Genomic DNA, 15,476 nt, shown 5'->3' with positions numbered 1-15,476 from the left:
TACAGTACACATATCCTTTTCTCACATTACAGCTATTAAATTTCTCAATTTCAGTAGGGTCTACAACAATATATCGATGGATCTATATGTGACTGCTGTGAATTTGGGCACAGAGTAGTTTCATCTTTTAAACCAACAACCAACCAACCATCTTAGCCTACCAGCGAGTCTAGAAGCACCTCTACCTATGCAATAAGAATACACTGCATGCTACTGATTAAACTGTGAACATACCATAGTTGGGTAATAGATGCACACATCAACACGCCGAAAACGAAGAAAAACAGAAGAAAGTGAGTCATGCAAACATCGATATTCAGCAGACTAGTTTTAATCGTTCCTTGAATTGCTTCAACAATCATTTGATGATTTTTTATAAAAAATAAAAATAACTCCAATCAAGCTATGAAGCTGGACAACTTGACAACGAAATCACAAAGATCTATGGATGATGAATCCACGATGATTAAGAAAGAAACTAAAAAACTCCAAAAAATAATTCAATCCCGGATGAAATGAATATAGTGAAATGAAATCAAGAAATAAACAGAAATAATGTGAAAAATGATAAAGAAATGGTGAATTACCTGATATGGCCTTTCTCCAGTATGGCATCGCATATGATTCCTCATTTTACTCAGTTCGACACTGGCATAGTCACATATTGTGCATTTGTGTGGTTTCTCGTGTGTGTGCTTGTACCTCACGTGTCTTACCAATTCACCTGCAAGTAAAAGTCCATAATCAAAATCACCTTATCAAATTTAAAAAACTCAATTTTTACGACTCCACGATTGGATTTTCTGGAATAAGTGGCTTTTATTGACACTTAATAAAATTATTATTCTTTAAAAACAGGTTATGCCTCTTCAGAATAGTAAAGAAGATTTATAGATTAGTATTGTTTAATAGTAACTCTATAGTATAGCATTTTAGATGATCACTCAATAGTAACTGGTTCTTAAGTATCGTACAATAAGCCACTCATAAAGATACTCACACTCATTTAGTCACTCACTATTATATCGACGACTTTCAATGTTTTAGCTTGATTGCAAATTTAGCTTCTAGTCATACTTATAGTTGTAGCCCTACAAAGAATGGTTTTGTTATACTTTCAACAACCAATGTTAGAATTACAAGTAAAAGGCCATTTACATCTGCAAGGAATCATGTATTGACATCACTATTAAATCAACTTTATTCAAGTAAAATTAGTAAATTACTCATTTCCCAACTGCATTAGCGTTGAAACAGCGTAATTTCCAACTGCATTAACGTCGTCAACATATCTACCAACGTCAACACTTCCAACACACAATACTCTTTTTTCTTACTTCACGGAAGGATCTTCATGAATACTAGATAATTTTTTTTGGCTTTTCGTGTTTGCTTGTACTTTAAAATGGGGTCTTGAATACGTCAAGTGTAAATGTGTTTTTGTCATAGTCATTCAATCTCAGCTGTTTTCCATGCATGAATGAAATCAAGCCGGTAAACAGCTGTTTGCAGAACAAATAAACATATGATTCTCATTACAGCATACTCTACTTTAATGAAACCTGATACAAAAAACCTGATACCGGCAAAACTGATACAAAAAACCACCTTCAGCGCTCCAGGAAAAAGTTTTGTCAACTTCCACAAAATTCCTGATTCGGAATTTGTAAACTAGGTTATGTTTATGGAATGCATGTAGTAACTTCAGCACAAGCAGATAATGATTTCTATTTCTCAATTATTCTTCTTTAGATCATTATGACAAAAATAGTGTACGTTACTTGGACGTGAATGTTTGCAGTGCTCGAATGAAATTCTAGTCTCGGCTAACGCCTCGACTAGATAAATCATTCTCCCCTGCAAAAGGCCCCTTCCCGTCCATTTGATGTAAGATACTATTATGAAAGGGTACCTATAAATTTGTTCTATATAGGGCTACCAATATATTGAAATAAAATAAAATAACATCAATCACCCTTTTGCATTCGAAAATGACTCACTTGAGTTGAAACATTTAATGCACTAATAGAATGTAGTAAGGGAAATAGAATAAAAATAACATCAATTACAGTTTTGGGTGAGAAAATGACTGTCATGAGTTGAAACATAATGGAAGGGTGCTCGATGGGTGAGTTACCAGAGGTGGTGAATGCACTGTCGCAGTGCTTGCAGCGGTGAGGCTTGGTGCCGGTGTGTGTGTTGACATGGTTCTGTAGCGAGGCCAGTGTCTTGAAGCCGCGTTCACACACGCTGCATTTGTGCGGTCGCTCTTCCGAGTGAGACTTCATGTGCCGCGACAACAGGTACCTGAGCACCATATACAAACACAACACATTAGCGAATAATCAATGAATTGAGTGCACACACAGCATAGAGAAACATATCAATCAAGAATATTCTTTATTACATAATACAGTAAGTCAAAAATAATTAATAATATAAAATATAACATACAAATAATTATTTCTCTAATTAGGTTTCCATTTTATAGATTACGGAATGAGCCTTCATGGGCACTGTGGCTTGTGCGTAGACTCGAGTTGGAATTTCAAGTAGGTATAGTGAATCTTTATGAAGGTGAATCTTTATAATTGAATTGAGTGATAAATCTGACATTGTAGTATTTTCATAACGAATTGAATTGAATTAAGTTTATTTCGTCAACATTATACATGATTGTAATATTTTAAACAGGGTACAATAATGCTTGCAGCAAAAACATAACAGTGTAAAATAAAATTTGAAACGATTAAGGTGAAGCATACATTGTATGCATCGGCTGCTTTCACTCCTGTTTTTGGAATTATTCGAATACAACACTATCATGCTAATGACAATAAACAAAATTTCCATATAGTGTAGATTACAATTGCTGACGATTTTGTCTCTCAAGTCTGTTGATTAGTATTCAGTATGATCAATATCAGTCCAGTATTAGTCATTCAGTATCATCTAGGTCAGTATTCTCTCACATCAACTGATAACAATCAAAAGTGAAGCCCGAATTCCCCATCACTCGTCATAGCACACCAAAGTAACTTAATTTATAAATAAGTTGTATTTGGATGAATTGAAAACCAAATTTTGAATTATTGGATGCATTGTAGACTATGGAGCTATTTTTTTCTCTAAAAAAGTAGATTATTTAGATATCTAGAACATTGTATTTATTGATTCCATTATAAAATGGAAGTAGGAAGAGGAAGTAGCAAGTACAATAAGAAAATTGAAAAATAAATCTTCGCCAGGTGTAGATGGGATAAGCACAAGCATGATTAAAAAAACTTACATGAATTATTTGAACAAATTAACTGATCTAATTAACCTAAGTATTGCCAAAGGAAAATTCCCAAGCATGTTCAAACACAGCGTAGTTATACCTATTCCTAAAAAGCCAAATTGTAAAAACATAGATCAGTTCCGCCCAATTTCACTTTTACCGGTTTTTTCCAAGATTTTAGAAAAAATATTCAAGATTAGACTTGAAAACTTTTATAAAAATAATAACTTTTTTAGTGATAACCAATATGGTTTCCGTGAAGGAAGAAGTACAGAAGCGGCAATTAAAAATCTCATTTCAAAAATAAATGACAGTTTTAGTGTTAATAATAAGTGTGCAGCTCTGTTTCTTGATATATCTAAAGCATATGATGCAATTGATAAAAACATGCTTCTAAAAAAACTTGATTTATCAGGAGTAAGAGGAATTGCCAATGATTGGTTAAGATGCTACCTATCTAATAGGAGTCAAAGGGTCAGAATTAACGATACGTTGAGTGAACCCGGGGACATTACCATAGGTATTCCTCAAGGATCAGTGTTATCAAGTACTTTATTCCTGGTCTTTATTAACGATTTGACGGATGGTGACTTACAGGGAAAGATTACATCTTTTGCAGACGATACAGTTATATTTTATTCGGCCAAAACAAATCAAGAACTTAAAAATAAATTAGAAATGGATCTTAAGCACCTTAGGTGGTGGTTTTGCGAAAATAAATTAACTATCAACACAGACAAATCTAATATAATACAATTTAATCTTCAAAACACGGATCAGGAGTTAACTAGTATTTACTTCCATAAATTAGATTGTGCGCAACAGGTGAATAATATATTGTGTAACTGTGAAACTATAAAACAAGCACGTACAGTTAAATATCTGGGCCTCATATTGGATAGTAGGCTCACTTGGTCAGATCATGTACAGAAGATAAAAAATGAGTTATTTGTATACATAAGGAAGTTCTATTACCTCAGACAGTTATGTCCAAAAGAAGTATTGTTACAATTATACCATGCAATTATTGGTTCTAGAATAAATTATGGAATAATATGCTATGGGAGTGCATACAATGTTCATATTAAACCTGTGATTACTGGTCAGAAACATATATTAAAAATAATTTGTAATAAACCTAAACAATATAGTTCAATGATGCTCTTCAGAGAACTGTCAATATTATCAGTGAGACATTCTTTTCTATTCAAAGCATTGCTGGATTTAGCTGAAAATAATTTCGATATTCAACAGATGAGAGAAAGAATAAACCTCAGGAATTCACAGGACATAACCTCCCAAAACCAAGATTAGAACATTCCAGACGACACTTCAAATACATAGCTATAAAAATATTCAATTCACTTCCAGTAACAACAAGGAAAATAAGGTCACGTCAGTTATTTAGAAAAGAAATCAAGAAATTCATTTTACAACTAGACAACCCGAATGATTTTTTTACTAAATTAATATAGGTCTAAATTTAGTATAATTTACACATTACACGACATGAACACTGCAACAATCAAAGATCATTGAACTCACAAATCCCGTCCGGTATGCGTAAACAGTAAGACAGTATCAAATTTCAATCACTGTATCTTTCTTCAAAACGCATTCATTTATGGTATAATTACATCAGCACTTTGAAAAAAAACGAAACGTTAACTATGAATAAAATTGAACTAAATATGAAAAAAAAACAGCAACCACTCCGTACATAGTTTCAAGTTTTGTGTAAGTGTGTGTGTGTGTGTGTGTGTGTGTGTGTGTGTGTGTGTGTGTGTTTGTGTGTGCGCATGTGTGAATGTGTGTGCGTATGAATGTGTGCGCATATGTGAATGTGTGTGCGTATGAATGTGTGCAAGAATGATTATAAATATTGACATATTGATTTATTTCAATATAATACCATATTCAATTATTATGTTCTTCATGATATAATATTTAAATTTGTATATAAATATTTTATTATATATATTCAAGTGTCCCCACACAGGGTAGCCTATAGGGAACACATATTAGAAATTAGGAAACAATATTGTATTTGATTTTTGGAATGCATTTGATTGTATAATTATTTTTTTTGAATAAAGAATTTTGAATAAAATATTGTAAAACAATGATCTTACCGCTTGGGGCTTGTGTAGTTGCAATAGTTACACATGTGCGCCTGTGTAACAGTCTGAGACTTCTTTGGCATAAATTTCACTATTTTCGATTTGTCATCTTCATCGCCAGATTCCTAATTCAATAAAAAAATACAAATTGAAGTACTATTTTAATCAATTGAGAAGAAAGAATTAAATATTGTAAACTACACAATGAAAATCATACTATTTTGACGAAATATAGTTTCGAAGATCTACAGTAGCATCAACTTTATTATAGACTAGCAGGTAACCCGTGCTCCGCAAGGGTCTATTTTAAAGCTTGACAAACTGAAAACTTGACCTAGTGGGATCTTGAAGTGTTTGTAATGGGCCTAGAACCATCCTCGGTTAATTAAGAATATTTATGTAAAATTTAATAAAGTGACAGAACTCAAATCTTGTTTAGAAACCTTCCTCAACTTAATGCCAACCTGACAAAATTGGACTGGTTATTTAGTTGCCAATTTTAACCATCTGCTTCAAAGAGGTAGTCTCTCTAGATTATAGTTCTATATTAACATGTTCTATGTATTCATGTCCCATGAATGAAATTTGAACATTATAAGATTGAACAATAAGATTCCTAAGAATCTAGAAGGAAAATTGGAATTTGGGCTTCGAGGTGCACGACGATAATATTTTTAGAATCTATGTGCAAAATTTGGAGATCTGAATCATTCCCGTTTTTCTGGTATGCAATCCAGATTGTACTAGGTGATGCTTCTTAGGGTAATAGATATAGTTTTAGATTTTTTGGAATTTTTGTATTATCTGTTGTAGCATAAATTAGTATTAATTTGATGATAACCTCGATACATATATTATATAGTGAGGTATCATTTTGTAAACCTTGAATATTGTTATATTATTGAAAATGTATGAAAAAAATATGTAATGTAATGTATGAATCCACAAGTTGATATGTTTTTATGCGAACAAACACAACCCTACTCTCTCTTATTATATAGATTAGCAGGTAACCCGTGCTCAGCAAGGGTCTAATTAAAAACTTGACCTACTGAAATCTTGAAGAATTTAAAATAGGCCTAAAACCATTCTCGTTAAATGAAGAGTTTTTATGCAAAACTTCAAGTTAATCAGTTCAGTACTTCAGACGTGATGATGCGTCATTCGTGAATATCCTATCCCGTACGTGTTTGAGTGCCGGTTGCACAAAAGCCGATTGAATTTTAACCGTGATCAATAATTCCATGAGAACCAATCAGAGAAGCCGTCTTTTTAAAACCGCCTTTTCTAATTGGTTCTCATGGAATTACTCACGGTTAAAAATTAACCGGCTTTTGTACAACTGGGCCAAAGCCAATTCTTTCCTTTATTATATTATATAATACTTCAATTTTTTCATTGATAATAATATTGCCGATAAACTGTAACTTGGAACTTTCCTCCATCTATCCTCAACTGCATTGCTTTTTCTATCTTGCTAAGACTATTTGAGGTCCCATTTATGGCGGCAACTACTCCGGTACTCATAAATAAGCTCACTATATTCTGTATAGTTGAATGTTTTGAAACTTATTTTAAAAATCAATGGTAAAATCAGACGTTATATTGGATAAATTAGTTTAGATGTCTCTATAGACATCAATTTTGTAATTGTTTTTTTTTCAATTGTAAAAAGCAAAAATCAAACCATGTAAGATATCAGGCATATATTTGAAATACAAAAAATAAAATAAAAACCAGTCAAATTATAAGAGTGAAATAATAAAAATGGACTGTGGAGAGATCAAGGAAGAGGGCTCAAAGCTTCAAACTTTCAATAGGGAAACAGGGTGGAAAAGTAACCGATAACATATGGAAGCAAGTTAATTACCAATCACCAAGGACGGAAGGAAACAAATAGGATGGATTGAAGAAAGAAGACAAGGAGAAGAATATAAGAAAATCAGAGACAACAAAATTAGGAATATCATACTGGATAAGAGAATGCAAAGCAAGGGCACAGGAAAACAAGGATGAGGGGAGGCAATAGGGAACAAACAATAATAAATTAAATTAATACTTACAAATAGCGCTATTAGGAATTTGAGAATTTGAATTGAGGACAAAATAAAACAAAAATGATAACTATGAAAAAATACTAATATGATGGATTCAAGAAATAGAACAAGGGGAAAATAATCATCCTATATATAAGAGGATTCATAACTAGAGCACAAAGAGCTAGGAGAAAATGAAGGAAACAGATGGAAGACATAAATTAATGACAAGGATACAATTAATAGGGAACAAGCTGGAGAAATATAAACATAATGCAGGATGTGCAATAGTTATTTGTATATCTAGAGTGAAAAATACAGCTTTTTCTCCCTGAGTGGAAAGTTTGATGTCCGAGGCGAAGCCGAGTCTTCGTCGGCTTACTCATCTGAGCTTCGTCCTTCCAACCTATTTCCAATGTAAGTTTTTAAAATAGAGATGCTTCCCATGTTAATGGAGTTTCTGTTACTCCCTAGGGAGTTTTTCAGTTTTTTAGTTCCGAGGGCGGAAAAGTGACACTTTGGTATTATGTTTCAGGGAATAGTACTTTGAACAGTAGGTGAAGGAGAATAATGCTGAATGAAACAACAGGAACCATGCAGGAGTGATTTCAAGGAAAATATATCAGTAATGAGGTTTTGAATCGGAAACAAAAAAAAAACAAATCGTATGGGTTGGAGAGAGGAAAAGGACAAGGAGGAACATAATGAAGAATACCATCGTAGATAAGAGAATGCAAAGGGAACACGGTAAACCAAGGATAAAGGAGACAAGTTGAAGAGCAATATAAAACAGATACTGATATCAAGGACAAATGAACATACCATTCCACTAACAGTGCCCACATCCTCGGCATCATCGAAATCATAAACAGTGAGGTCATGATCGTCATCTTCATCCTTGTCCTTCTGGCCATCTTCACCTTCGTCCTCATCGCCCGGCTGCTGCACAATAAGCAGATAGCTCAGTTCGCCCGGATTGGTCTCGGACGGCACGATCGTCACTGTCTGATAAGTGGCTCCGCCCCCGCCCTCTGCCGATGCCCCTCCCACCGTTGCCCCGCCCACTGTGGTCCCGCCCCCCGAAGCTGACGCCCCGCCACCCGTCGCAGCCTGAATCAGCAGCGGCGCACTGCCGCCAACCTAAAACAACAACCCATAATCATTCTCCATCCGCTGTCAGCTCTCGGGTAAGGGAAATTTCAAAAACATCCGAAGCGCTCGTGACGGAACTTTTGCTCAAGAAATAAGGAAGATTTTGACACAGGGAAGAATAGGAATTTTGAAAAACATATCTTTGTTTTGCACTGTGCTTGTAACATGGGGTAGAATAGGGCTTTGACATTAATAAAGACTTTGTTGTTGCATTCCTGATTAGAGATAATAATGGTGCAAATAGTAAGGGCTTCTTTGTTGCATTACATATTTCCAAAATTCCAAATATTGATAAGCTACAAAGAAACTGGAAGTAAAATCGAAATGGATATTTGTGAATAATCATTGAACAAACTTTTTATCCAGTCATGAAAACCAGGGATAAGGTCGTTATTTATGAACAATTCAGCGCCCTGAATTAACTTTAGTGGAAAAACGCTATCACACCAGGGGCATTAGCAACGTGTAAACTCTCTCTTACAATGGACAACAATTTAGTACCTGCCACTAATAGCTAGGTGTAGTTTAGTCGCCACTATTTCCCCTGTGTTTAGAAGGCTTTAGAACAAACTTAGCTTTTAACGCCTTGGTTGCCTAGCAAACAATAACCAAATGGAATCGTTTTAAATGGTTACTAAACAACCAAACCTTGGTTACACAACCTGGCTATGATTGATTATTTTATAGAGAAGTTACAATGTTATAGTAGTTGGATTTAAAATCATACAATATTAATATTTACGAAAGTAATTACAAAGAGATAGCAAATAGAGCAACAAGAACTGTACTATGTAGAATACAAATATCATTAATTACTTTAATTTGAGCCAATCAACTAATTTTTTCCAAGTCCTAGTATCAAATACACTCAAACAACTAGTACCTACTGTAATATTTTTTTGATTAGATCTGCCAACCAACCAATTTGAACCAACTGAGCAGAACAGAAACCAAGATAAACTCATTGTTTTATATTGCAGTGTTCAAATATTAGTTGTCTAACCAGAGCACAAAACAGCCAATGTGTGAATACCATTGTAAAAGCCAATCATTTTTTCATGATTTCTGTTTCTACACATCAGAAAATAAGTTCATTGGGAAGCAGACCTTAATATTGAACAACGCCTATAGTGAGATCTACTTTAAACTGTCAGCATTATTTGCTAAATGAGAGGCATTAATGTTGTTTATAAGGAATGCTGCAAGTTTCGAGTGAATCTTACTACTGTATCTCACTTTCAAGATTCAAGTTTCAACTTTTGATTATTCACTATCTCAAGTTTCAAGTGAATCTCACTGTGTCTCGATAAGAGATCTAGAAGGCACTTACATTGTCGCGTTGAGACGAGGCAGCACTGGCTGGCAATGCTACAAAGCTTTCCCCACTCTCACCACTAGCTCCTGGTAAACCTGCAAGCATATTACCAACATTAATAATTGATAGTTGTTTTTTTATAAAATTATTAGTAGGTTAACTTTATTATTTTTTCGGAATCAATACCGGTTTCAGCCAATTATACCATCATCAAATGTAAAAAAATGAATTAGCTACTTCTGAGAAGTAAACAAATTTCTAATTCTTTAAAATGTTTGAATATAATCAAGGTTAACGTATTAACGGTTTTAGTGTGTTTGAGAAAAGAATAAAGGTTAATATTAATTCCATTAGAAGAACTATCATCAAGTGTTCCTATACAGATAAATGAAAAAATACAGTGATAATAAGCATAGCCTAAGAGATAACATGCATATTTGATTGATAATAAAAGATAATCTCTGAATGGTACAAATTATTTCTCAATCATTATATCACCAGTAAAGAAGCGGCGAAGCAATGAAAAAACTCATAATCACTTGATGAAAGCTACATTTTAATGTTTCTCGAATTTTAATCGAAATCACCAGAATTTTATGATTCTGGAATAAGCTATTTTCTGATTATTCAAGGTGGACTTTTAATATAATTGACAATAGGGAATCAATAACTCATAGTATTATTATAATATATCAAATAATGTGAATAAGAGAGTCAAGAATTGTAATGTCATGTAAATCAAGTGAATAGTAATAGAGTAAATTATAGAGTTAAAAATTGTATTCTTAAGGTATGCGCACACCGATGCGTACAAATTCGTTGCTGAATTTTCAAGAATTCAGACTGCGGTTTCCAAACGAAGTTTTCGTTGCTAATTATTGGGGCACGCACACTAGGAAGCGAAATAATCGCAATGAGGAGCGCGGGAAAATTCGAGATGACTTATGTTGTTTACAAGGCAGACGAAACTAGTGTAGTTCCAGCTCACCACAAAATTCGCAACACGAAAAAGCCCTGCAAATGCTACATGTAGCAAAAGCTGCGAATTATCCGCAAGGGGATATTTCGCAACGCATTGGTTTGCGCCAGCACATACACCGCAATGGTATTAAATTTCCGCACGGCAAGTTCTGCGAATTGAATTCGCACCGCAACAAAATTTTCGCGTTGGTGTGCGCCTGGTATTATTCTATTATTTTATTTATTTCAAAGGGTATTATAATTCTATTTTATAATAGAGTCATGAAAAGAAGTTTCAAGAGCGCGCAGTTGCAGTTGGCCATATTAATATTGATGTCCTATAAAATCCAATTAGAAACCGTCAAATCCTGCATTCTTTTTGAAACAACAAATCAAGGATAACCAAGCCCCCTGTGGCTTGGGGGAGCTTGGAGTCGATCATCGTACTCAAGAATGTGTTCAAAACCAGAATTCACCCTTAGTATACATGCTTGTCGTAGGAGGCGACTAAAATGTACCTCAAGGCAACTCCAGAAGTTGCCTTACCTTCAAACCCACGGGATCTGCCCCTTCAGGGCAGTTTCGGAGGGGCAAAAAGAAAAACCCAAGAGACCAGAGATGGGCGAAACTCCAGGCACAAATGTAGGTCAAGAGGCTGAATCGAGGCTGGCCGGGCGCCCTAGAGGCAGTTTGGCGTCCCCTCTCTCAGCGGAAGGACCTACAAAGAGGCCAGGAGTGGAACTCACGTAGGTCACGAGTATGTGGGTGGAGAGGCCAAAACTCACCACTGCTTAAAGAAGGGCGGCCATTTGGGCAAAACTTCTTGGGAGAGGTGAGGCTTTTGATCCTGCGAAGTTTCGGAGGGGCAAAAAGAAAAACCCAAGTGACCAGTGATGGGTGAAAAACCAAGCACAAATGTGGGTCAAGAGGCTGATTCAAGGGTGGCCGGGCGACCTAGAGGAAACTTAGCCGCCCCTTCCTCAGTGGAAGGACCAACAAAGAAGGCCAGGAGTGGAACTCACGTAGGTCACGAGGACTAATCAGTCTGAAGAGAATGCCAAGCATATCACACTGGATTGCGACAAGGATTGCAACCAGGTGATGACTGGAATGTTAGTATAGGGAAAAACTCCTGGTTCTTGTCAAGGACATAGGTATTGGTTTGCCTAACTAACATACTACTTGAGAATACAATAAGCTTCGGTTGACGTGTGGGGTTTTTTTGAACCTTTGGATCCTTGAATCCGTCCCTTCAAAAACAATAAACAATACGGATAACCAAGGATTCTTTTGAAATGTTTAACCTTGAATTAGTTTACTTTTGTTTCTATTGATGATTCATCTTTTTAAATTAAAAAAAAAAATTGCCGTTGAGAATTAAATTTCCTTTCCAATGACATATATTTGAAATAAAATTAAAAAATAGAAGAGGTTTTGGACAATATCCTGTTTTTCCTTTTTTACTTTCCTTGCCCTATTACCATAGGTAAGGAAAGTATTGCTTTCCAAAAAAAATTAAGGTACCCTAATTTCAAGTTTTCTATAAGTTTCAAGGTCCCCTGAGTCCAAAAACATGATTTTTGGGTGTTGGTCTGTGTGTGTGTGTGTGTGTGTGTGTGTGTGTGTGTGGTGTGTGTGTGTGTGTGTGTGTGTGTGTGGTGTGTGTGTGTGTGTAAGTGTGTATGTCTGTGAACACGATAACTCCATTCCTAATTAACCGATTGACTTGAAATTTTAATCTCAAGTTCCTTATACCATAAGGATCCGACAATAAGAAATTCAATAAAATTCAATTCAAGATGGCGGAAAAAATGGCGGATAATTACTAAAAAACCATGTTTTTCACGGTTTTCTCGAAAACGGTTCTAACGATTTTCTTCAAATTTATACCATGGATAGCTATTTATAAGCCCTATAAACTGACATGAGTCTTATTTCTGGGAAAATTCCAGGAGCTCCGTAATATTCTTGAGAAAAATGGCGGATAATGACTAAAAAACCATGTTTTTCACGGTTTTCTCGAAAACGGCTCTAACGATTTTCTTCAAATTTATAACATGAATAGCTATTTATAAGCCCTATCAACTGACATGAGTCTCATTTCTGAGAAAATTGCAGGAGCTCCGTAATATTCTTGAGAAAAATGGCGGATAATTACTAAAAAACCATGTTTTTCACAATTTTCTCAAAAATAACTTGACCGATTTTTTTCAAATTCATACCCTGTATAGTCAGTCATCTATCAGCTCTATCAACTGGCATGAGTCTTCTTTCTGGGAAACTAATGGGGGGTCCACCCCATCCTTGATTAATGTACTTAGTAACCTCCTTCTCGTGCATGAGGTAGGTAGCGCAGTTCATAAAAAGAATACATAGTCGAGATATTTCATCTGTAGAACAGCTGTTTTGACGACTTTGAAAAAATGAGGACTAAACAAATCATCGAGTTTCACAATTTACACAAAGGAAAAAGTACTCTGAAAACAATTATATATACACATATACAGAAGTCTGATCGTAGTTTCAAATATGAGCAAGGAAAGTTGTGTGAGTGTACCACACCAGATTTTTGACTATCGTATTGTTTGCTCTATCCAATAAATAAATATGGGAATTTATATTGACAAATTAGGGCGCTATGTGTTCCAAAAGATTACATTGATCTTATGGGACATGATTCAATATAGCTGACTGCTATCACGCAATTAAAAGTGACTGAAATGTGACTCACCAGAGACAACAGTCATAACTTGTTGGCCATCACAGGACGCCGACTGGTAATAGTACTGACCGGCCTGGTCCACATAGTAAGTACCTTCCTCGGATCCACCTTCGTCGGCTGCTACTACTGCAAAACACAAACAACAGTTAGCTTACTGACGCAGAATATGGAAATGAAATCTGTTCAGAAAATCGAAATATTTTATGAGAGTATGGTGGTTATAATAGTGGAAATGTAGTTGAAAAATGAATAACTGTACAGTACAGCTGTTATAGTTGAATTAATGTAAATGTGTAGTTTGGGTAAACACCCAAATACTGAACCATCCAATGTACTGACAACGAGAACAAACAATATTAAAAATTCAACACTTTTAATACCTATTACTAAAAAATTAAAGACTATAAGGGTCCGTACCATTTGAAAGATATCAACCTAATCCATAAATAAATCAATAGAGACATCCTATACTATTAAACGAGCAATTTCTGTTTATATGTTTAGATGCTTAGATGTTTATATGTTTGTATTTCACCGGATCTCGAAAACGGCTCTAACGATTCTCACGAAATTCAGAACATAGTAGGTTTATAATATGAAGATTCGATTGCAGTAGGTCTCATCCCTGGGAAAACTCGCTGAAGGACATTAAAAGGATAATTATAATTCATCCTTGGAAAAACAGATGATAATAATTATTTCGTCGTCTATTGATGATGGAAGGTAGTGAGCGAGTTCATGTGTGTGGGACTGTGTCAAAATTATGACTCAGCTGTTGAACTTCTGTAATCATTCAATCATGTACTTGATGCCGGTTGCAAAAAATCCGGGTTATTTTCAATCCTGATTAATTCCAGTAGAATCATCTTTTTGAAATGGTCTTCTCTGATTTGGTTTACATGAAATTAATCAGGATTAAAATTTAACCGGCTTTTGGGCAACCGGGCCTTTGAGGGAAATTTTTGCATTCCTCTGGGAATTGATCTCAATTCACTATGATTAGATAGAATATTTCTTTATGAACTATGAATATTATTATAATTTCTTCTTTCGTAATATTTTTTTATGCTTTTGTACTCCAGAGCGAAGCTCGGTGCCGGTACCCGATATTTATTTATTATAGTGCGTTCTCAATCAGAGTTTAAAGCAACAGCTGGTCCATTCCATTTCAACTGCGGGGAGATTATTTTGTACTCCAGGCTTGAAAGGTGTATTTGGCTATACATTTTCATTAAAAAATACGCTTTAATACAAATTATCCAAATAGACAAATCTTATCCTTAGAATTATAATTTGACTGATAGTTTTCTAGTTATTGAGATTTTTTAAAATATCAAAAAATCTATAATCTCGAAATCTAACGTCGATATAGGAAAATTTTACTGGACATTTTTTGTTGCGAATTTTATGTAGAATCTATGATCTTTGGCCGTTACACCTTTTATGGGACACTCTGTATGTAACTTATTTACTACTCGTCAATATATATTTTTACTAACCTCCAACTTGTTGAACCACCTGTTCACCGCCTTGGATCTCCTTATTGAAGGTGTCCAAGTAGTTTTGTATGTCAGTAACATTCTCCGGAACTATTGTTACTCCATCTTCCAGCTTTATCTCCGTTTGGACTGCGAAACAAAATTTGACAATAATTAATATTATTGAAAGCTGAAAAAAGTCCACTACTACTTTTCGTTCAAGTAGATGAGCAATTCATTCAATATGGAACACTATTATTTGTAACAGAGCATTTTTGTGGACCAATGTACATTGAAACTTCTGCGCATATACCTTTTAAACAAGTAAACTACTATGTTTTTTAACTGATATTCTGAGATTGACGGATTGAGTGAGCGTCACTCTCGTCAGATACACTTCTGTACTTATATAA

The 15,476-nt window shown here is 34.8% G+C and overlaps 1 protein-coding gene across 1 annotated transcript in view; it reads right to left on the bottom strand.

Moving 5' to 3' along the window:
* LOC111044331 (transcriptional repressor CTCF) overlaps window positions 1-15,476 on the bottom strand; it is a 44,886-nt gene that overhangs the window by 27,120 nt on the left and 2,290 nt on the right. The window contains exons 3-9 of the mRNA XM_039431367.1: window positions 15,085-15,213; window positions 13,595-13,711; window positions 9,919-9,998; window positions 8,259-8,576; window positions 5,413-5,525; window positions 2,138-2,307; window positions 588-724 (exon numbers count right to left, since the gene is read on the bottom strand). Coding sequence (XP_039287301.1) covers window positions 588-724; window positions 2,138-2,307; window positions 5,413-5,525; window positions 8,259-8,576; window positions 9,919-9,998; window positions 13,595-13,711; window positions 15,085-15,213 — 1,064 coding nt within the window. The remainder of the gene's footprint in view (window positions 1-587; window positions 725-2,137; window positions 2,308-5,412; window positions 5,526-8,258; window positions 8,577-9,918; window positions 9,999-13,594; window positions 13,712-15,084; window positions 15,214-15,476) is intronic.

The sequence above is a fragment of the Nilaparvata lugens genome, chromosome 6 (genome assembly GCF_014356525.2).
Source record: "Nilaparvata lugens isolate BPH chromosome 6, ASM1435652v1, whole genome shotgun sequence".
Lineage (NCBI taxonomy): Eukaryota > Metazoa > Arthropoda > Insecta > Hemiptera > Delphacidae > Nilaparvata > Nilaparvata lugens.
This window is presented reverse-complemented; position numbering and strand designations above follow the sequence as displayed.